The sequence below is a fragment of the Sphaerodactylus townsendi genome, linkage group LG16 (assembly GCF_021028975.2).
Source record: "Sphaerodactylus townsendi isolate TG3544 linkage group LG16, MPM_Stown_v2.3, whole genome shotgun sequence".
Taxonomy (NCBI): domain Eukaryota; kingdom Metazoa; phylum Chordata; class Lepidosauria; order Squamata; family Sphaerodactylidae; genus Sphaerodactylus; species Sphaerodactylus townsendi.
The window spans coordinates 20,346,856-20,371,776 of NC_059440.1; the positions used below are offsets into that span (position 1 = coordinate 20,346,856).

General features: G+C 44.6%; 1 protein-coding gene across 1 annotated transcript in view; it reads right to left on the reverse strand.

Moving 5' to 3' along the window:
- The window catches only part of LOC125445459 (calmodulin-binding transcription activator 1-like), a 507,643-nt gene extending 483,825 nt beyond the window's left edge, over positions 1-23,818 (reverse strand). Inside the window, exons 1-2 of the mRNA XM_048518495.1 lie at positions 23,357-23,818; positions 5,128-5,246 (exon numbers count right to left, since the gene is read on the reverse strand). Of these exons, the coding sequence (XP_048374452.1) occupies positions 5,128-5,246; positions 23,357-23,381 (144 nt within the window). The 5' untranslated portion in view covers positions 23,382-23,818. The remainder of the gene's footprint in view (positions 1-5,127; positions 5,247-23,356) is intronic.
- Positions 23,819-24,921: the final 1,103 nt, after the last annotated feature.

The following is a 24,921-nucleotide window of genomic DNA, read 5'->3' on the forward strand; positions in this document are numbered from 1 at the left end:
TTATAGCTCAGAGCTTCAAGTCATTTGCTTTAATCTCTCAATAAAGGCCCATCTTCAACATCAAGAACACCATCTGCAAAGCCAGACCATCTTCTTGCCTGATCACACAACTGTTTATGCTACGTAATTCCAAAGCAGAACGTACAGTTGTGATTAACACCATCCCAGAAACTAAGCAAGTTACAGCAGAGACTGCAATTGCCATTCATTCTGCTAGCTGCACACAGAAGGCCCCGTCTCTCCAACACAGCTGCGACAAAACCTCCATGCCATTCAACTGCACTTGTAGTGGGTTCCTGAACATAATGCCCCCACAACTCACAAGTAAACGCAGGATGTTGCAAGCTGTCCTTCTGGGAGAGACTCATGCTGACTATGCTGGATCTAAGATCTGCCATCACCAGCCTCACCAATGCATTTGGGCACCACCCGCACATCCCTATTACTGTTCCCACTGTGTGCTTCCAAATGCCTTCCAATGACCTTCAAAAAGGCAAATCAAAGATTCTGCTTTATGTGAGAACTAATAAGCAATACTGTATACAAATTTGGTAAAAGCATTTTTACCTCCCTTTGTATCACAGAATCATAGAGTTGGAAGAGACCCCAAGGGCCATCCAGTCCAACCCCCTGCCATGCAGGAACACATGATCAAAGCACTCCTGACAAATTATCATTCAGCCTCTGTTTAAAAACCTCCAAAGAAGGAGATTCCACCATACTCCAAGGCAGTGAATATGACTTGTTATGCTCATGTGGATGGTATTAAGGTCAGCCTTTCCATCTAACCTTTATCTTAGAAGTAGTATTCATCAATTTAATTCCACTGCTGTCCCGCTAAACTGAAAGAAGAATACAGTTCACCAGTACCTCTGAATACTCTGGGTCCAAGGAAGCTATGCTTTATAAATGGCTATTTTATAAAGCAAATCTTTATTAATGCCACATTGGTTTTTCTACAGCCTCTGAACTACCAAAAAGACCAGAGGTCAAGCATAGGTGCCAAACTCGTGGCCCTCCAGATGTTATGGACTACAGTTCCCATCATCCCCTGCCAGCACCACGCTGATAGGAACTGTAGGAACTGTAGTCCATAACATCTGGAGGGCCGCGAGTTTGACACCTGATAATATCTCAGAGGTTTATGTTCCAAAAGTGAGCTTTCATTCCATCTAGTAACAAAAGCAGAATGGGTTCCTAATTCTGTTTGTAACAGTTAGCAAAGGGAACCCATTAATGTGAGAAAGACTAAATCGCAGGTACCCATTTCAATCACAAATAACTTAGACAGATAGACAAAGGTAACACCAAACATTATTTTATAAGGTGTTTTTTTTTCCTGTAAGAAAAAAAGACAGCTGCTAAAAGAAATATTGATAAAACTGCCACCTTAAAAAAAAGGAATATAAAAATTCTGGCATGAAATGTGCAAACCAGAAGGAAAAAAAATAAGATGATTAAATATCAATTGACATGTGTTATTTTTTCAACGCAGTTTTCCTGCCTCCGTATAAACCTGTTACCATGGATGCTAAACACCACAGGTAAGATCTTACTATTTTTCACTCACCCTAATCTGCTAGACTACACCCTATATTTGCAATGGAACAATCTAAAGCAAATTCCCAAACACCTGATGACAGCAACAGGTATGAGAAAGGCGTTGTTTAAATACATAATTTCTCTCCTCCCCAAACAGCTTGTTAGTGTCACAGGGCAGTGTTACCCAAATGGTGGGTCAAAACGAGAAGGTGTTTGTAAGACACTTTGAGACTCCTTATGGTTGACACGAGCAAGATATAAATCCAAATTCTCCTATACAGTCTGTCCTATGCCTATGATATTGGCCATCTGTCAATTCAAGAAGCTGGTTTTTAACTTTCAATACCCTTGGTGGGCATACTGGAAAAAGAATCCCTCCCCATGTGAGTCCACGCTCTGAGACTGGGACACAAGCCCTTCTGCCAGGCCTGGAATCTGACAACTATGAATGGTGGCAAGAACCAGGATTTCTGGTGGCTCTAATATTCCCTTTCAGATCTCACTAGGGATGTAAGACATTTTTCTTTAATGCAACACTGGGCAAAGAGAGTGGCCACTCCGTAATTTGATGGTTTGTGCTGTTTAATTAATCCCTATGCTACAGTTCACACTGCAACTGCATTGGAGAATTTTATTGTGAACTTCTTTGAACATAGGAAAGGCAGTATTCTAAGTTTTAAAAGGGAATTAAAAAGTTTGTGCCGTTCTCATAATGGAGAAGAGTGACTGAGAAAGCATGTCTTCTGGCAGAGAGAATTCTGTAACACTAGGGGGAAAGGCAACGGCCAGTCACAGATCCACCTGCAATGATACCCTGAGAAGGGTCTAACTAGCTCAGTGGTCTGCAACCTGCGGCTCTCCAGATGTTCATGGACAACAATTCCCATCGGCCCCTTGAAGACGAGCAGTCTTCAAGCACTGCTCCATAAACAGGATACAACCATTACAGGTTACTGGAATATGTATAGCATTCTAAAATCTGCTATTTTCCAGAAGAAAAACAACCTTACTGGATTCTCCCATTTGCGCAGAGGTGGAAGAATGCTGTGACATCCCATTCTCACCTGGCAATGATTTGTCCATAAGAAATCAATGAAGGATCCCACACCCCATCATCAGATCTGAAAAACTACCTGAGCATGTACCATACTAGATGTCTGGAACAGGATACACACGCAGACAGCTGCGTGGTTGTCATGGTGGCCGTGAAGCCTGAGCTACACCAACCACTTCCTCAATGCTGGCCACTCAGGACCAACAGCCAAGGAGTCACCAGCCAAGGAGTCACCAGTCACCTCAAACTCTACTCCTGTGGACTCAATAATGGAATCTGGTTCATCCCCAAGGTACATCAATGGAAACCTTGCTGTCACTATATCACTCTGAAGCGTCAGTTACTTGTGTCAATCAAATCAGCTAAACCAGGCTTTTACAGACTAGGTAAAGGCCTCTATATACACGGGGAAGTCAACACACCCATGAAAATATAAGTGTCTGCTAACTACCCTTCCAATGATCTGGGGAAGTCAGAATATGCTCTGATATCATGCAATGCAGGGAGCAGGTGACTGTCAATTTGAGGAATCCCTGGGAGTTTACAGACTCTTAGGCCCCTTCCGCATATGCAGAATAATGCACTTTTAATCCATTTTCAATTCACTTTGCAGCTGGATTTTACTGTGCGGAATAGTAAAATCTACTTGCAAACAATTGTGAAAGTGGATTGAAAATGAATTATTCTGCATGTGCGGAAGAGGCCTAAGAAGAGATTTCCAAATCCCCTCCTCTAGCAGTTCCTTGCAGACTCTCAGCTTGGACCCTCTACCTGTAAGGGGCTGGAGGCTATGCCAGTCAATAGAGGGAACCGTGAATATTGAAGATGGAAATCTCTGCATGTAGAGAACCTCCCCCCACCCCACACACACACACACCAGACGTGCAACAAATATGGCTCCCTCCAGCATCTCCCAAAACAAGAACCACAGTATGCACGAAAGACACCTTTATGCTGCTACACAACCCTAGCAACACACAGGATATTAAGCTACAGCTGGGGGTGGGAAAAAAAGAGAGAAAGTTTCTCTAGTCTTCCAACAGAGTTCTTCCTACCCCAAGAAAAGTGCTGGGGTTTCCTCACACCACTAAGTTAGCAAAAAAGGAGTAAGATAGAATAAGTGTAATGGGGAAATTGACCCACAATACTGCAGGGCTGACAGTTTTTGTCAGTCATCGGCTGTGGGGAAAGTAAGCTGCTTGTTCCTAATTAATCCTGTCATTCTCCTCTGAACGAGCTATGAGACAATTGCCCTGTACAACCACCAAAGTCAGTCATGGTGCTTTGGGAAAGCTCCCAGATGAACAGTAAACACCTCCCCCCCCCGCCCACTCCACTCCTCAACAAACACCATTTCTACAGGCAAGCCCACCCCTCCCACTACACTGCAGAGCTTAAGGTGTGCTTTAGGAAAGCAGTTGACAAGTCCCAACGCCAAGTTTTGCAGTGTTTGTAAAAATAGGAGAAAGATGCCAAACCAGGGCCAGCTGCCAAACCAAAAGCTTGTGTTTCTGTATGCCGGGTGCCATTCCCAACACACAGAACAGATTAACCTGAGAAACCCAAACACAGCCTGAGGAAGGCTGAACATGCTCATTTGCCCTGGAAGAATCACAGAATATTAAGGGGAGTTGAACATCGGTTTAAGAGAAGGAAACAAGCCTGCTCAAACTTCCGGTGTCTTACGGTGTTCGTGAGAGGATCATTCCAACCATTCATCTCTCCCACCACACACATACCGAGCAACCCTTCACAAACCCACTCCCATGCCTGTTTCTCATGCCCAGTATCAGAAACTCAATAGACTAGTGGACTGACTCAGCTGAATTCAACAGAATCCAGAAGTGCTTAGCTTTGGCTGGATCATGCCCCCACTACATCCAGCAAAAACGTACCCACGAATCTTACGTCCCAACTTATCTTAGAACAGAAAAATATGTGCTCCAAAAATACTACCTTCCTCACAGCCCGAACAGCCTACTTCCCCCCGCCCCACAAAGCCCCAATCCAGAAAGCTTCTCGCAGATATTGCCTAATGTTTCACGTGTGACTGAGATTCATTTTTTGCATGCTCAAAAAGATGCTACAGTAAATCAGTTTCGCAAAGCAGGAAAGATTATCGTGCAGCCAGGGCCAAGAGTTGCTCTGATGTTGAGAAGTTTTATTGTCCTCCTCCTCTGTCTTTATCAAATTAACACTCAAGACAGTGGCACACCAAAGCTACATCTTCATTAATTCCTGACAAGTGTAAGAGCATTTAAATCAGATACACACAGATTTTAACTATACCTTGGAGGGAAGCAAAATGCAAGAGATGCAAACAAATGCCAACACCTGCCACATGGAGAGTCCATGTTCTGTCTGTATTTAAAAATAAAACACCAAACCATTCAAAATAGCCGTTCTAAATCATCCCTTGTGGCTTGCTTACGAACGTTGTGACCAAGATAGGTCTCTCTAATTTTTTTACCCCCATTTTCTGAGATTCACACAAACAAACCATTGAAAACAAATAAATTGGATCTAGCTACCTCATTAGTGTTCCAACGGTGCCTCTCTTTTGGTAAACTGGAACATTTTGGTAGACATTCAAGCAGCTTTTTCGGTAAAAAGATTTTTACATGACTTCCATTGCTGTTCCCATGATCATCTGAAAGGGAGGGAAAAAGTGAAATGCTTCCATCAACCACAAGACTATTTAGTCTACATTTCTTATGTTCTGGAAAAGAAAACTCTTAGAAGAAACCCAGTGCATGCATCTTTTAATTGTTAAAAACGGTTTGAGAACAATATCCTTTTTCTGTATTGCTGTTTTTTTAAAAAAAACACCAAGACACTGAAACTATTTGATGTACGCCTTCTCTTTGATACAAGAAAGCCAGTTTGCACATGAAGGACAAAAACATTCAGTGAGATAATGTCATGTTAATGCTTTTTCCCTCTCAAAATGACAAGGAACCCAAGGCCAGCAGCTAATACAGAATTAAAGCTTTTGCCTCAATCATGTTCTCACCCTTTGTATTCCACAAGGTCAGCAACTGCACATAAGAAACAAAAGGCTGACATCTTTCCCAGTCTGCGACCCAACCACCATCAAATACAGCTTAAATTAAAGTCCAGTCTTAGTAGGTTAAGCCATTTGAGACTTCCTAGTACATAAGTGTAGCCTCTTCATTGTATTAATTTTCTTTGTCCCTTGCACAGGGGTATTCAGTATTCTAGCAAGTCTTAGAAGTCTTTGGAAATAGTTCCTCATGGGATAACAAACCTTTATACTTTCTACATTAAAGCAATGCAACTTTGGCCCTAGTTCAAGACAGAGCAGGACACAAATCAAAACACAAGGGCAGTTCTAATCTTGTGCAGAACAATTTCCCCCATTTACTACTTTCATAAAATTCATGTATCACATAGCTCAAAGGTACCATCCATCTGCCCCAATGGGCTGTGCTGATATATGGTCCTTCCTAGCGCAAACACAGGCAACCAAGGCCCAGAAAACCCCATATGCATCTGAAATATTGTGTGACTCAGTGGCACTGCACAGATTGTCAAGAATGCTGCAAATGCTTGGCAAAGTCTCAACAGCTTTGCCAGGAGATACACAACCAAAGAACACCCCATACTGGAAACCGGGTCTACCTATGAGCCTTTGCAATACCCATGGTTCCATGACCATGTGGCCAGACAGGAATCTAGGGTTTCCAGCAGTCTTAATCCTTTCTGGATGTAGGGCCAACCTGTACTACCCAGGGAAAAGTGTGTGACGCTCTGAGCTAAGGAAGAAAACAACAGGAAGTCACTCTCACATGTGTCATGTGTTAGGAAGATGAGAAGCTGGAGTTATGACATCACAGTAAGGAAGGAAAACTCCATCCTGCAAAGTGCAGACAGAACATTGGCAGAGAGAGCAGGTGGCCAACCCAGGAAATGTGTACAGAAGCAAAGAAGTGTTTTCCTGAAACCACCTGTGCTCAAAATAATACTCTCCACTACTGAATGACTTTACCTTTGCATCCTGTTGCCCCTATCAGCACACATGTCATGGGCAGCATGCACTACATTCACATTAGTAGAAGGTCAAGCCAAAAGGTAGCAAGGAAGGGCATCTGCGCCAGGGCTTGTGACAGAGCAGAGAATTGTCCTAAACTCACCTGAAGGTCTTGACCTATGGGTAGAAGATCACTGTGCTATATTGACAGGCAGAGATGCAAGCCCAATTGATGATGGCACAGGAAGCTTTTAAGCCTGCAGCAAGTGTGCTTTTTATCTCAGCGACTCGAGAACACCTTCTATTCAAGGAGCATCATAAATCTTCTAAGACAGAGTTAAGGACAAGAGGACCCCTTCTCTCACTAATGAACAGAGGAAATTTAAGACTTATGCAATATAAACAGGAGCTTAATATGGGCAACCTGGAAATGTATTCTTCTACCATCAACATGACTAATGAACTGGGAGGGAGCTTCTATTTGCAAATTTGAGAATACAAGCTAGAATAGTGCATCTGTGACATTTAGACCACAAGCTGATGTTTCTAAAGAGTTTTTTAACAGAGATATTGAAGAACCTTAAAGTAAATCTCAGCAACATATACACATACCCCCCCAAAATAACACACATAACTTATGTAATGTCAAAACCTCTTGCATGTTCCACTGAGAGACAACTACCAGTCATGAGTTTTAATATGTCAGCTAAAAATCCTTCTTTCCTGTTTGTAAAGTCAACATGGGCTCAATAGACAACAGAATCACATTGGATGCACAGAAATCATATTTTTACAAGAATCAACCCTCTCCGGGTGATTTAAAACCATTTGTTTTTTCCAAAAAAGCAGACAATGCTGGGGAAGGTGGTGGCAAGAGAAGAAAATGAGAGATTCTAGTTTTTATGCCAGATACTGACATTGCACACAGATGTCACATTGACTAGGACAGAGCCACCACTATTCACACAGCTTCTAAGCCTATTAACTCCACACAGTGACCTAATGATAGAAGGGACCAAGGGATGGCCTCTTAGTGATATCTGCATTTTTAGCCTCCTAGATCTCTTTCCGCATGATCTTCACCTTGCTGGGCAGATAATATAAATCGTTCATGGAAAAGAAGCTCCAAACAGCTAAATTCATTTTCAAATAGCTGCCTCAAGACACTTTTCGAGCTGATAAGCAGAATATGTTTTTTAAAACTTTGAAATAAATAGCGAGAAAAAGATACAATAGCTCACCGGCTCTGGGGAGAGAGTGTGGAGCACAGCCTGGCAGGACAACTCGTAGGTGGATTCCGCATGGGCCATTACAGCGGCTTCTCACCAGTATATATGATGCCAGTGGAGCCCCAGGGCCGTTCGCACGCTGAGGTGCGAGCGGCTCCAGAGTGGCCGCAGCCCGCGCCTCCATTTTGTTTCCCCACACTTACCTTCTCTCGCTGCGGAGCTCTGCAGGGACAGGGAGGCACGCCCACACAGAGAGAAAAGGTAAGTGGGGGGGGGGGAATGGAAGCGCCAAAAAGTGGCGCCTCCAACCTGGTGCCGTTGCACAGTGCCAGCAGGGGAAAGCTGTTTCCCCAAAGCCTCATTCATTGAATGAGGCAGGAAAACAACGTTTCCGCTCCGGGTGCAGGGGAAGCACAGTGCTGCCTCGGCGTGGAGGTGGCAGCTGTGCTATCAGCGCCCCAGGAACGGCATTTTAACCATCCCTGGGGCACTGTGTCTGGCCTGTGCGGAATCCACCATAGCCTTGTTACAAGTAACTCGGCTCAAATAGAACCTGGGCCCCTAAGACAAAAGTATCAAGGAACCATACACACTAAATGGTCATAAAGACTATACTATTGAAAACAGTGGGACTGGAGTGCACCCCAAGATCTGGAGTCAATTCATCTAAATACATTTTGTTCCGTGCATACTAAAGTTCAAATGGAAACCAAACAAAAAAGCCAACTAATAAAAGTCCATAAAGAGTTCTGAATTAATTACATACTATAAAGTCTTGGTAATTTTATCACTGCATTCACATTCCTTGCGCTTCGTCCTCCCAAAGGAGGCAACATGGACCATAAAATTTTAAAAGCACACAACAGCAAATCACACACCCATGCCCCCTCCCCGCCCACATCTTTTTTTTACTGGTTCTTAAATCTTCTGGTGATTCAAAAAGGTGAATTTGAAACTCCTGGCCTCTGGTGATCAAAGTTCCTAGTAGAAAACATTCACAGTTTTGCAATTTATATGGAATGCCAGAAGCTACCGTGTTTCCCTGAAAATAAGACAGGGTCTTATATTAATTTTTGAACCAAGAGATGCATTAGGGCTTATTTTCGAGATAGGATTTATTTTAGGGGAAATACGGTACCTTCACAATTCATTAAGGCGGGCTCTCGGCAGCCCTGTTGCTTCCCTGTCATGTGTGATGCAAGCTGCATCCTCATTGGCAGGAAGCACCCTGCTGGATAACACCATCCTGATCTGTAACTACCGCTAGGGCTTATTTTTGGAATCGGGTTTATATTTTAAGCCTCCTCCAAAAAGCCTGAAAAATCATGATAGGGCTTATTTTCAGGGTAGGTCTTATTTTTGGGGAAACAAGGTAGATACTGAGGGCAGCAAGCAAATATGAAGTTGCATGGTGTGGAGAAAGTGGACAGTCTTCTCCCTCTCTCATAAGACCAAAACCCAGAGTCATCCTCTGCAGTTGAAGAATGGGAGATTAAGGACAGACGAAAAGGAAATACTTTTTCACCCAGTGCATAGTTAAACTGCAGAACTTGCCGCCACAGGATGGTGTGATGGACAACTTGGAAGGCTTTAAAAGGGGAGTGGACAAACTCATAAAGGATGAGGCTACCAGTGGCTACTAGGCCGGATAGCTACTCATCATGATGAATATCTACTCCCTCCAGTACAAGTATGCATCTCTGTATCAGTTGCTGGGGCACATGGGTGGAAAAATGCTGTTGCAGCTGGTTGTCCATTGTGTGAACAGAATGCTGAAGTAGTTGGGGGCATTTGATTTGGTACAGCACAGCTCTTTTTATGTACATTTTAAGCACTGCAACAACAGCTTCCAGTGTGGGCACTAGTGTGAAGGCCTCTTGTGACTGAAGAGAACTAGGCATTCAATCACATCAAACTTGCAGCAGATCTGCCAAAATGTTGCAGCCAACATTAGGAGAGCAACATCCAAACTGCTGTCCCCTGATTCCAAGCAAGGAAAGCTCCACACAGCTGCCATATGATACAGTAGCAACTGCCACATGGTCCAGCCAACTGCTCGTATTATTGTACCCATGCAAAGTCCTAACTACAGGGAAACCAATTTTGCCAGCCCTTCGGCACACCACGTGAACAGAGACCACCCCTAACAACAGCTTTACTCAAATACAAATACAAATACAATACCTTTAATGGCATATAAAAAGTGGTAAAATGCAAATTATGTTAAAACCAATTGACAACAGCTTTACTCATACCTCTGCCAATACAAATCCTACCAAAGGATGGTCTCTGTCTGTACATCTTCATGGGCCAACTGTAATCTTTGCGTTGCCACCTTCCGTTAATTCCCCTACTTCAGGTGATATGTTCAGCATCTACTAGAACCCATTCCTTCTACAGGACAGCTCCTACAGGACAGCTCCTATCTTGTGGACCAGGCTACAAGAATTGGGAAGAAAAGCCCTGGGGAGGTCCAGTAAAACCATGTTATTTATGAGGGCTTTATCTAACCATGACATGCTAGTCATGGATGTGAGTGAAACATTAGGAACAAAAACTACCAGCTGATGGCCACAAAGCCCAGAAAACCCACAACAGCCAGTTGATTCCAGCCACGAAAGCCTTCGAAAATACTATGAGGGCTTTGCCTTGAGTTTAAACTACAGGCACTTTCTTGAGGAGGCAGATTAATCAGACTTTATTACATCTGATCTGTGTTTGATCCTGAAATTCTGAGTCACCTTGAGACACAAGGGGAAAATGGGGTATAAATATTTTAATAACTATAAATAAATAAATTAGGAATTTCTGCAGAGTGGGGCAAAATATACCCTTTTTACATCCCATCACGCTGTACCCACACTGCATTTTTGTGACCTACTTAGCAACATCTAGCAGACAGTTACAACTACAGCCCAGCTAAATCTGCTTGAAAGTTCAGGCATGCAAGCCCTGGATTAGCCTCCCAGTTTATCCACAACATTTTCAGTCTCCTTTGTAAAAACAAGATGCCGTGGCTTAACCTCGGCTAAATTTCACTGGGGCTGGAAGAATGTTGATTGCAGCCCCCAGTCATGGAGAACACCAAATATTCCTGGCTCAATGTTGCTGTATGAAAGGTTGCTCCCTTACCTCCCCACCCCACAAAGCATATTTGCTTTGGAGATAGGTACACACGTACATGTGCAAGCACACTCACAAACAGAGCTTGGTTCTGGCACTCCTTTATTCCTCTCCTCCTCTTCCCCCCCTTCTTTCCTTGCTTTCACCATCCCAATGTTCTTTGTTTTATTTTTCCCCTTTTTATAACTTTCCTTCCCTTCCCTTTCTTCGTTTCCTCCGATCCCTCTGCAGAAGTCCCATTAGTAAACTTACAACGGAAGGTGGACCCATGTGCAAACTGAACTGACAGCTTGCAGGAATCCAGGTTGAGATATTTTAAATTCAAATTATATTTTAGAGTGTAATTTTAAAGTATTTATGATTTTATGTATTGCTGTATCGGATGATGGAAAAGGCCCTGAGCCTTTTAAGGGAAGGGCAGCGAATAAATCCAATAAATAAATAAACCTTCCCAGTCCTAAAGCAACAGCGGATAGACTTCAGCATTTTGGATACTCTTAGAACATCCGGCTTCAGACTGCAAGTGGAAATTCGTGCCTAAGAATGTGTACGAAAGAGCATGCAATCGCATGAACCCCCACTTGCAGGCTAAAATGTGCTGCCCAAACATGACCGTACCTTCTTATGATAGGCCCGCATCATAAGCAATACCAGTCTCAGCAAGAGTTGGAATGATTAAGTCGGTCCAAAATGAATTATTCCTGATGCTATATTTGTTTAACAAACCTTTGTGTACTTGCTTGGCCGCCCTTTTCAGAACATTTCCAACGCTAACAAAACCAGCTGTGTCAGCGCCAGCCTTTCGCTGCCCCTATTATCCCACACACTCAGATAAGGTCACAAACAGGGAGAAATTTATGTTTTCGAGCTAAATAATTTGCCCCATGAGATAAGTGTTGGGCACAAAGCGATTGGAGCCTCAGCAGGAAACTTTTCGCCAAATTCAGCAGCAGACCTACAAAAGGGAACAGTGAAAAGTATTTAACAAAGTTACTGCTCATGAACAGAATTGCTGGATTATACCTCCAGGCAATGTGAGCACAGAGAAAAGTATTGTGGGGAAAGGGTATAAAGATATCATTGGAAACACACTGCATAATGATTATCCAGTTTGAGACGTGTCTCTTGAAGCTCTGAAAAAGAACGCTGGATTGAGCATCCTGTCACTTCTTCAGCCTAGGACATGACACAAGAAAACTATCAGATTAATTCAATTAAGTTATCTCTGGCAGCAGGACTCCCCTGATGCAATTGCTCTTGTACAACTAACTACAACCTATTCAAAGTACACTGCTTTTATGTGTGCAACACTTTTACTTTGCAGCTGAGCCCCTGTGAAGGGAGGCTGTTAGATCATAGAGCAATATGGGCAGCACCATCTGGGCCACGCCGCAAACACTGCTGAACATACCAAGTGGTCATCCTGCAAGCTTCCATTCAGTTCAGACAGAAGTAAACACCAAATTAATGAAATGAACTGCAGTGAGTAAACAGACTCCAATTATTGCCTAAGATCAAACACATCTTAGACTAATCTTTAACAACAACCAAAAAAAGCTTTAACATAGAAGGCAAAATTTGGAAAGCAGTAGTAGAACTAAAAATAGCCATCTGGGTGACAGGCTGCAAATTCAACAAGCTCTTGGAGATGAACAAAGCAACTACACACACACACACACACACCAGTGTAGTTTGCTGCTCCATGAGACAGCCAGCTAGCCTTTTCTCTATAAAGCCCTGGAGTCACTAAATTTGCTTCCAGGCCCTCATTCTTCAGTCTTGCGCAAAGGCGAGACAAATTCATTTTGGAGACAGAGATCCTGACTTTAACAATAATTATGGGAGAGAGAGCGAAATAATTAAAAGACAAGGATTGACAAACCTTTGAGAGACAAAAGATTAAAGTACCAGATACTCAAGTACCCTGTAATAATCAGAAGGTGTTATTGTTTTCTCCTAATATGATGGGCAATAATTTTTCAAGGACACAGTATAAGGCAGTGGTGGCGAACCTATGGAACTCCAGATGCTCATGGACTACAATTCCCATCAGCCCGTGTAGTCCATGAGCATCTGGAGTGCCATAGGTTTGCCACCATGGGTATAAGGGTAGTAGCAACCTTACGAAAAAGTCTGATAAGACTCAGGCAGCAAAACATGACAGGGTGGGGTGGGGGACACAGAGCCCCGACATGGGGAGGGAGCCCAAGCATGCCCTCAGGCCCTGGCCCAGTGCGTTTCCCACTCAGGTTGGCCAGACCAACCTTCGGATGTCTTCTCCAGGCAGGATGGCTCGAAGACCACGAATGTTAGCATGAACTGTTGCATGCTTTCGCCATGATAGTAGCCACCACAGCTCATCCCAATCAATTCATCAGCGTATATAAATAACAAGGGCCATTGGAAGGGGGAGGATTCAGCTCTTGGCAGTTGTTCTATTCTGCTGCCCCTGGCTGCCACCTGCCAGAACCCTCCCTGTTCTGTCCCCCTCCCACCTCTAACTCCATCCCTCCAGTCCTTCTCCCTTCCTCACATGAAGGCATGAAGAAGTTACAGCTAAACTTTATTGAGGAGATGCCCATCTCCAAACTGCTGCCTCGTTGCAGCTGCTGACCAACCCAGGTCAGAACCAGCTGAAAGCTATTCTAGCACCAACCACAGCAGCTCCCTCGCATGGTGGATTCAGCCACAATAGGCCAATTGCTTACCTTGCAAATGGCAAATGGATACAACACCTTGACCAGGAAAGTGGCAACAGCAAGCAAGGCATCAGCTGAAGGCTTGTGTTGGGTGATGGCACCTCCTGTGGTCTGACCTGTCTTTGTGCCAGCATGAGATGCTGCAGTGGCTGTGCTGGCACTCCTGCATCACACTGCTCTTTAGCACTTGTGTAGGTCCTTCAGCACTGGTGAAGTGGTTAAAAGCAGGTGCACTCTAATCTGGAGAACAGAGTTTGATTCCCCGCTCTGCCACTTGAGCTGTGGAGGCTTACCTGGGGAACCGGATTAGCTTGTGAACTCCAACACATGCCAGCTGGGTGACCTTGGGCTAGTCACAGTTCTTTGGAGCTCTCTCAGCCCCACCCACTTCACATGGTGTTTGTTGGGCGGGGGAGGGGGAGGAAAGGAGATTGTAAGCCCCTTTGAGTCTCCTTACAGGAGAGAAAGGGGGGTATAAATCCAAATGCTTCCTCTACATATGCCAGAACAAGTGGTATTTATGAATCACCACGTTGCCCCCTGACTGCTTTTGCCTCCCCTGCCCTGGACTGCATTTTAAGTTTTCAAAAGCAAAGTCTATGCTAGCCTTTTGTCCAGTTTAAGAACAAACCATGCTTCAGAATAGAAAGAAGGCTGTTGCAAATGAAGTCAGGTAGATGAAATATCCCAGAGAGCGAAAGCTCTTGTTTACCCCCAAAACAATAATCAAGTTCAAGATGGTACTCTTAAGCAGAAGCCACCCTCAAATCCTGGAAGGAGAGTAACCCTCCTCGTTCATCCATCACCTGGGTGCCGCAACTTGTGAAAGAAGAATCTTCTAGGCCTAGTCAGGTGCTCGAACAGGATGCTCATGAGAATCATGCGAACGAAAGGTTGTGGGGGGGGGGGGGAGAAAAACTTACGCAGGCAATATACTACCAAGTTGATATAGTATCCATCCCACAACCCGGCCTATATTAAATCTACAGGGGTGGTTGCAAGGCCATGCAAGCCCACGCACTGATTCAGCTGTATAAAAAAATGATGGACAGGAACAGATCAGTGGGTCACAGGAGTCTTGCAAGCTGCTTGTAAGAACATCAGAAAAGCCAAGCATAATCAGACTAAGGAAGAAGAAGAAGAGTTGGATTTATATCCCGCCTTTCTCTCCTGTAGGAGACTCAAAGGGACTGACAATCTCCTTTCCCTTCCCCCCCTCACAACAAACACCCTGTGAGGTGGGTGGGGCTGAGAGCTCCGTAGAGCTGTGACTAGCCCAAGGCCCATCAAGTTCAGTGGTCTGTTCACACAGTGGCCAACCAAGGGAATCTAGGAAGCACTCAAGCAAGACAACTGCAGCAGCATTAGCCCACCTGTCCTCCATAGCAACTAATCTAATAGGCATGTCCTTCTGATAGAGAGTATAGGAATGCATCATGACTAGCAGCCTTGGATAGCCCTGTCCTCTAGGAATATGTCCACTCCACTCTTAAAGACTTCCAAGTTGGCCTCCATCACTACATCCTTGAGCAGAGAGTTCCACAATTTAACTATGCGCTGTGTGAAGAAATACTTCCCTTTGTTTTGAATTGCTCATCCTTTAGCTTCAGAATATGACCCCGTGTTCTAATATCACAAGAGAGGGAGAAGAGCTTCTTCCTTACATAGTTGTATAGACCTCTTATCAAGTTTTTCCTTACTCTCCTTTTTTAAAAGCTGAACAGCTGCGAGCACTGAGACTGTATCAGGACATGAGTCAGAGACCAGGAGGCTTCCTTATTGTGGCCAGAACAGATGAGATACTAAAGACCTAGACTGCACACCCATTTGATGACTGGGCTGGCAAACTTGGGTTGAGTTCCCTCATTTTCCTAAGCCTCAAAATGCCAAATGACATTTCCACGAAATAAAAAGCTGACAGAAGTAGCATACCAATCCAAAAAATCCCAACTGCATTTATTCAGAGCCTCTAATTTCCCAACAGGTCAAACTACACTCAGCAGCTTTTAAAAGAAGTCAGCAGAATAAAGTGTTATTTACCATTTCTTACTGGGCTGAAGAGCAGGGAGTTTTCCAGTTTTCAAGTCGAGCTCAAACTCATCTTCTGCAGACATGGCTCTATTACTCCAATCCTAAAAACACTAAAAAAAAGCAGCAGTAGCTCCTAGTCTGGCCATGGCTGAGAAGCTCAAGGACAGCTGTGGATTCCAGCAAATCCTGAAGGTAATCAGGTAAGCTCTGATAGCCTAACAGCAAATTCCACAGCTGAGATCCTTCTGTTGGTGACTTGCTGCCCACAGCCTATGACCAGTCAATAAAACTGTAACTTTTAAGAGCAGCTGTGTATATCAGCACTAAAAGAATAGTCAAACCAAAAGATCTCCTCCAAAGCCTAAACTCCAAACAAGTCCAAAGTGTACAATAAAGGAAGCACTGCAGATAATTTGAAAAAAAGGGTTTTTTTGCTCTGCAACAGACATCGTCAGCAAACTGGAAGACCAGACCGATGGTTTTGTACCTAGTGCTGCAACATTATGATCAATCTAAATTCTTCTCCTGCTTTAACTGTCCAAATACCAACATAAGAGCACAACTATTTCAAGCTGTAACTCAGCAGTAAACTAATTCAAAACCATGCAATGCTCATCCAGAGAATCCACCCATCTCGACTCACTTGTTAACTACTAATTGTCGCCCTTTCAAATTTTATACCCTAGCATAAATATTCACTTAAATATTATGTGCCTCAAAATCTAAGTACACCTTTGGAAAAAGCAGTTCTGGAATATTCTTACTCTACCACAGTGGAGAACTGTGCTGGTGATATTGTTGGTCCCAAGTACTCCAATATAACCTTAAGTGATGTATACAGTTTTTTTTAAAAAAGCTCTCTCTCTCTCCTGATAAACTTCAGCACAGACCATAGAATACACTGCTTTGACCAAAAAGAGACAAGACACTTGGATACCATCCCACAACAGCAGTAGGGAACTGCGGGCACAGAGATAAAGGGTGGTAGATCTAAATGTAGTTCATTAAGGTCTCTAGGGCTGCAAGAACAGCCCTGCAAACCTTCCAAAGGAAATGTTTTGCTTTTAATTAGTCAGCCCTGTTACAGATGGCAAAACAGGGGCCAATTCATGATGAGGAAATGGAAAAACAAAACGATGCTTTAAGTATTAGCCATCCTAGGTTACCAAAACTTCCCATATGCCCCGACATTAAAAACACAGCCCTCAAAAAGCCAGCACTGACACAGCAAGGTCAACCTATGTCAGCCCTCTTCCAGCGGTGTGCGCACATCAAGAGCCCAGCAGCTTCTGCAGCTCAAATGGCCACGGCCAATCCAAGATTCCCACCATACCAACAGGTGTCATTTCCCATAAAGACTGGAATAATTACAATGCGGTCCTATGCAGAGTTACTCAAAGTCCATGCCAACAGACTGGAATAACTATGTATAGGACGGTCCTGCCAGCCTCTTAAAAAATACCCCCCCACACACACCCCATAAAGATGAAGCAATTCCTCCTTGGATATCTTCCAGAGCGTTTACATGTTGGAATAGAAAGGAAAATGGAAAGCAAACAGTTGATTGTCAATAAGATGTTGTTTGTAACTCAAGCAAAGTGTACATCAGAAGCACTCTGAGAGACCATCTCCATGGACAAAGAACATATAGAGCTGGAGAATGACCTGCCCTCCAACATTTACAGAATATTGTACAGCTCTACCAACTATGTCTTACCCATCCAATCTATAAAAAGAACAGCAGTCTTGAGGATGGTCAGCCCATCTGATTTCACACACAGTTAAGTACAGAGATTAATATTAAACATTAAGTTTTATAAGTTAACCGGAACAGCATCTCCGATTAACACCACTAGTGAGATACTTGCCTTCGTACAATCATTAAAAGGAGAGAAACGGCTCCCTTTATATTTCTGACAGAGGTTAAGTAGCATGTGATTAACCAATGAATATTTTGTCATTTCTCTCCCGGAAAAATACGGGGGGGGGGGGGGGGGAGGGGGAAAAGGAAGAGAAGAAGCTAGCTCACTAAACCTACAACAAATATTTGCCAAGTTGGAAAAATGACTGTCAGGTTGTCAAGAATAATCTGGGTTTCTGCAAAGGACAGTGTAACCTATTTTAAAATTATGTAATACAAGCTTGACTTCACTCTGACACAGAGCATCAACACATACTAGCAAAGACAAGATGCTCTACCCAAAAGTCACACAGTCTGGAATACAGTGTGCTCACATGGCGGAATGTTCATTAGTAATGCATATACCCCACCCCATACCTACTCCCGGCATGTACCTAATAAGTTACCAGGAAAAACAAAATGTAAGGATCATTTCAAATTACCAAAACATCAGGAGACACCGGCACATGATAAACAAGGCTGCACAAAGCCACCAAATCAAAAACACAGGATGAGGATCAAGGTAGGCCTTCTGCCGTACTAGATTGTGGAAATATGCTACCTTGATCAACACATAACAGCAGTTTACATCTCAAAACAGAAAAGGAATCCAGTGGCACGCAAAATACTAAGAAAAATTTACTTCGCCATAAGCTTTATTTATTCAAAGTATTCATATCCTACCTTTCTATTGTCCATATTCAAGGCGGTTTATAAAATACAATAAAATCCAACACAATAACAATGAAATCTAATGCCAAGCAATAAAACCACCCAGTATAACAAAACAAAACTACAATGAACTGCACCTACAAAACCTAAATCACTGCTTGTTAAGATCTCCATTATTAAATATTAAATGCTGTCCAAAATAAAAAAAACTTCACCTAATGATGGAAGGATAGCAAGAGAAAAGCACATGGGGCTTCCTTTTGTGGGTCAGAGCTACCTTCAGATGCAAGAAGTTTAGAAAAAGCCACACTTCCTGAAGGTATTAAAGCAAGGAAGTTTATTACATAATTCAAGCAATGTTACCATTTAATAACTACGAATCCATGTGAAATCCACTCACTTTCAACATTTTGGATGGAACAGCACATTAAAATGTACATTTATGTGGGAAAACACTGTTGCACAACCACCAAAAAAAGCTTAAAAGGCAGCCCAGCATGGTGTTCTCCATTTCATCTGTGTTATCCTGATGCACATCGCCGTTGTTACTGTGATGTACATGCCCTGGCCTCACCACAGATCAAAGAACCAGAACATGAAAAAATAATGGATTCGGACGCTCAGGACAGTGATTGTGTAACAGAAAAGGCATCAAGGTTTTTCAGACGAATATGGACAGTTGCAAATGAGAGCTTTTAATGCACTAGGGGCTCTACACACAGCCATTTCTTTCCCCTGCCACATTAAAGAAATAAATGCCGTTTCTTTCCCCTACCACCTTAAAAAGTTAGCTTTGCATATTGCTTATTCTCTTCTACCGCAGAATAAAGCAAACACAGCAACAATAGCATATTCCACATTGCTGTGGCACGAGCACCAAACAGAACAGGTACTTCATGCCTTTATGTACACGTGTGTTATTGCAAAGGGCTTCCACAAGAGCCTGTCTCAGTTTCATTGCATTGGACTGGAAACGTCCCAAGATGCCCGAAAAGTCTGAACATGTGTGCCAGGTTGTGTGATGTAGGGCAGAGCTTGCACTTAATTTGACAACACACGTTTTAAAAAATGAGACGGACATCTAGTAATCTAAAATATATTTCCAGCCCTGCTGGTGTTACACAAACATAAGATGTGGTGTTATGCTTCTGACTATGTTTTGTAAATGAAGGGGGAAAACACTAAAACAGAAAACAAAACAACTACATATGGGATTTTTTTATACTGTTTGGGGTTTCATCTTCAGCCTCAACAATAAAAATTATCTACTTGTCTTAATGAACCTATTATTACATCCATATGGCTAAAGTTTTACAATGGCTTCTCTCCCCACCCCCTCATTCCATATTACGGCATCTGAAGAATTACGTGGAAAAAAACACTTCACAGCTTTAAGGTTTCCCTTAGCAAGAATGTGTGGGCATAGGCACTGAATGGGTGGGCAGAAAACTTTACTAGTCAAAGGACCAGAAAGCCACCCAACCAAAATCCGAGTGTTTGTTTCTTTAAAATATTTACTTTTGCATTTTTAAAAGATTTTGTTAAGTTAAAATGCAAATATACTACCTTGATCTGTATATTTAATGTATTTCTAAAGGGATCGGCCAACGCTTCTACTACAAATATTTCAGACAGTACATCACTACCCCCTTGTGGATATGCAATACAAGCCTTATCTTTGATCTTCTGATTTTTAAAACCGAATTCTCTTCCTTCGAATTTCACAAAGAATGCCCATGCTGTCAACTCCGCTACTCACAGTTCATATTTAGTAGCTATTAAGAACTGTTCAGTAATTCCAAGCCACAATGGCACTCTGAAACAACACTACTTATTATGTCACGCCAAGCAAAATTCTCGATTCCTTATGGAGAATCCAACCACAAAAGCAATTTGATTTACCCTTTTTTAAAAAAAGAACACGTGAAGGCACATTATTTAACATACTGTTTTAGTTTTAGAAAGGACATCTACATTCCTATATCAACCATCCGTTCAAGGGATGCACTTACTAGATTGTCCTTGTAAACCATTATTTAAAATGTGGTCAAACTGCAGCATCTTATCTCGTAAACCAACAAACAGTTTGTTTAGATAAGTTAATCAAACACACAATGCACACAGAGTACATCCAAAGCTAATCATATTTTTGACATTTCACACACACACACCATACATATTACGCCGCAATTTTAATTTTTTAAAATTGACCTTTGCCACCACAAGGCAGCCACCTCTCAAGTAATTCAAGCAAGAATGAAAGTGAATGTTCACTTTGAAGCTACTGCATGTTCCAAATCTGTTTTGTGGTACTGAAGAAATTTAACACTCATTTCACTATGAGAATGCAAACATCCATTACAACCTACAGATATGGGGGAGGGGGCAGAGGCACACAGGAAAAATATCTGGAGAGCAACCCCACCAGATGGAATATACTGCACTTGAACTAAACTCTTAATACAAAACTCATGACTTGCACATGCAGTATACATACTCAAATCAATTTGATAGTGGTGAGAAAGATGAAAACTGGCCCTTAAGGGCAAAGAAAAAATTCAAAATGTAGCAAGAGATTGGGGCTGATCAACATCTTCTACTAGCAAGAGAAGAACAATGTTTTTTCAAAGAATGTGCAGCATTAACTATGGAGAACCAGGCACACTGGTTGGCCAACTCTACATGCTCTTTTGCCTTCTACACAGACTGCTCACTAAAGAGGGGAGGGGGGTGCTAACACCCTACATCATACATACGTAAAACTATGATGAATAAGTAATTCACATACGCACCACACAGAAGACGAACAAATCAAACAGCTGTCCTAACTTTGAGGAGTCTCACCTGACATTAAAAATGCCCATCCTCCTGCCACTATCAATGGCCTGCAGCCCCAGGTGACATTTGCCATGACCCACTAGTCCCCCATGGAAGGTGTACCACATTAGGTCCTGCCCGCCTCAAAAACAGAAGATGGGTGGAGAACATCTACAAAGAAGAAGCTACCTTCTACTAACCCACCTACTGGAGAATGTATGAGAAAACAAAAAAGGCACCAAGGGATGAAGGTAAAATGGCAGAGAGTTGACCGATCACATTTACTGTATGTCCTCCTTTAGAAGGCTTTATGCCATGAAAGACAAGCAGCAAAACTTTAAAAAGCTGATGGCTGAACTGCGCGTCCTTGTCCTTTGGGGATTAAAAACCATCCAGATGTAAAACATGTGAGAATAAGAAAAGGCAGTACAAAGGCCAATTATAAACATATGCACACAGCCTGAGAAAACATAGTTAAATGTGTTCCTTTTTCCATATAAGAAAAGATGTCTCTTGATAGATATCTGCACAGAACACTCCACCACACGCTTGACCATACAGACCCATATAAAGGGCCACAGATACGCTACAAATCAGATCTTCCATATGCTCTTCTCTGTGCCTACTGTGCATGGACAGGCAACTCCAATCAGCAATATAATCTTTTCTTTGAACGATACCAAGGGACTAAAGCTAGCAACGCCCTTGCCACCAGGAGATACAATGATCCATCGCTCACAAGATCTACTATAACCTCTAAGAAGGAAGCAGCAAACAGAATATTCTCACATGGCCTGTCCACCGCCAGACGTATTACAGGAGTCGCCCAAGATATTATCAGGGAGAATCACTCTCATGCATATGCACGCTCTCTTTTTTTCTCTTTCGGCCCCATACACTTATTTTTTCAAGACACAGCCCGCACCTCTACGGCCAAACGATAAGCAATCATACACCCACCACTTTCCACAGATTCAAGAAGTGAATTGTTGAAGGGCTTCACTCTGTCCATGTTGAGTGCCAAGGAAAAAACAGGGTTTATGTTCCTAGGTTCTGCCTTGGTCAGAGGAAACAGAAAGCCAGCTTCTTATCAAAAAGATTGGATGCTCAGCTTCCCCCCTGCACCTTACCCCACCACTTCGCAGATCTCATTTCAGTGCAGCCAACAGAAAGATTCCCTTTCCTCCCAGCTTTGAGAATGGCAGGAACCTACGCACCTAGTGCACTAAAATGCAATGCGTGCTTGTGACTTCAATGCACACCCCTGTCTTAGCCTGCCTTCACAGCTAGATCTCTGTCTTGATGAGTTAAATGCTTAATTCCTCCAGTACTTCCTAGTAGTGCAAAGGGACAAACCACCTTCTCTGTGATCCCTGTGATTAAAGAGAGCACAAAAGAGCACTAATTCAATGAGATCTTTTTTTAAAAAAAACTGAACACAGACTAAGGATGTCTTTTCTGGGACTAGGGAGAATACAAGCCTACACTCCCCCCTTAGATAAGCACCAACATGTTCCTCTCTTTTCTCAGCGCTCAGGCACAACTTTCCCAAACCTTCCCAGCGTCAGGCGAGAACAGGTGGCCCGCTGCCCCCTTGCCTTTTCAAACCTGCCCTACTGGCAATAGCCTGCACACAGAGAAACCAGATGCTTACGTCTCTGGCGCGCAAGAGCGCATACGAGCATGTGATAGCTGCCGGGCACCCCTCCTCTGGAAACACAGGACCTTACCTCAACACGCCATCCCATCCTGACAGAGCCCAGCCAGCCTAATGTCAGAGCATGCCCCACTGCACTGTGCCCTACAGACCAGGCAAGGTGAGGACTCTCTCTCAATCTCCCGTGCCCAGGTGTTTCACCCCCTCCCCTCTTTTTGCTCTCCCTTTCCAAAGGAGGGGCATTTGGGCACGCTTTTAATAGTGAGGCAGGTCCATACGGCCAGCTTTCCCAGCAGGGGCTGCCCCTTGGCACGACCACACACGCGCCTCCCCTGGCAGGCGAAGAGGACATGCAAAGCAGGGGGAGGGGCCAGGGGAGGGACCGCCCACCCGCCCAAGTGCCCCCCCCCGCACTAGCCCCTCCCTCAAGGGGCATCTGCGCCCACCGGGACAGGCAATATCGCCGGCAGTTCCTGGGAACTTTGGGCCGGCGGGACCCGGCCCAACGTGCCACTCTCCGCCCCCCAGCAGGCGAGCCCCCCAGTGAAAAGGAGAGGGGGTCGGGCGCATGCGTGCTCGCCCCGGCTGCCCTCAGCCCGTCCCTTCGCTTTCGCCGCCGCCGCTGCCTTTCGGTCGCTCACCTTCCGGCTTGTTTTCGGCGGCCATTTCCCCTCCGCGCGCCACATCCTCCTCCACCGCCTCCTCCTCGCGACCGTTGCCGCCGCCACCGCCTCCTCCTCCTCTTCTTCTTCTCCGCCCGCCTCTTCCTCCTCCTCCTGCCGCTGCTTCCGTTTCCGCCGCCGCTACTGCTGACACCCCCCTGCCGTCGCGGCCCCTCCTGCTGCGGCCGCCGCTTCCCTCGCCACCACTACCACAGCCACCGGGCCGGCCGCCGCCGCGCGCGCGCCGCCTCTTCACACACACCCCGGGCCTTCCATTGGTCTCCTGAATGCACTGACGCCCCCCTCAGCCAATCGTCGGCTACAGGAGGCGGGCCGGAAGAGAGGATGGGCCTGACTGATAGCGCCCACAGCCTACGGGCGCCTGGCTCAGCGGGTGGGCGGGATAAGATAGGGGAGGCGTATCGGAGGCTCTCCAACGGCCATGATTGCTGGGAGGGGTGTGAGGGACGGAGGCGGTGAGGGCTGACAGAGGAGGGGGTGGCCAATCAGATTACAAGGTAGGGCAATTGGTGTCCTCTGACAGCCGCGACAGCCAATCGTGATACGGAGAGAGAGTGCAGCGAAAGAAGAGGCGAGGAAGGTGGTGACGCAAATGGCCACTCAGCGAATAGGGTCGCAGCAGCGCAGCGCCGAAGTGAGAGGTGGGGAGAGGAATCACAGAAAATTGGGAGGGGGGCGGGACCAAAGGCCGGCGAGGAGGTGAGCCCTCTAATTGGCCAGAGGCCTTGACGGGCAACCGCGCCCCTCCTCACCCCGTTAACCCTAAACAAAGGAGGGGATTGGAGGAGGTGGAGGAGGGCGCGGCGGCCAATAATCGAGGCGTGTGGCGGATCCTCAGCGCTCATTGGACGCGGAGGAGGGTTCTCTGCGCGGTCCGCTCCTGGGTGTCCCCTTTCCCACTCAAATCAGTTAGCGCAGCCCTGAGTGGAGGATGAAGGGTGGGTTGTAACTTTCGTGATTTGGTCTGATTAAGTTGACCTGCTGGTAGGCAACTTCAGAAGTGCCAGTGGATTCAGAATCCTTGATGTTGGTGCATAGGTAGTCTAGGTGGACTTTGAGAGATGGATCCGGGTGGCGCGCAGGGAAGGTTCTCACACGCCTGCTGCCTTTTTTTCGTTGCTCCGTTGTTTTGCAAAGAACCATGTTACAGAGAGTTCCGTGGACTCCACTGTGCCAGACAGTCCCATCAGATCCCACGTGCCTGCTTATAGTCAGCGGCTTATAGCCTGGGCTGCTCCTTGAGGGTCTAGACTTCTCACCCTGGCGGAGGGTGTGTGTCATAATTCACTGTGATTTTTGAGACACGTTTAATGAATTGGCCATCCAAGGAAAAGATGAGCTGATGCCACTGTTGATATCACTGTTTCTAGAGAAGCCTGGTGCAGTTGATGGGCTTAGAAGCCAAATTGCTGGTCTGTAGACCCAAGTTCGAATTTCTCCACTCCCTCCAGGTTATGAGGTAGCGGCTGCCTTAAGGTGTAAGACGATAAATCTCCCTCAAGATCTATCTATAAGCCCCCAAG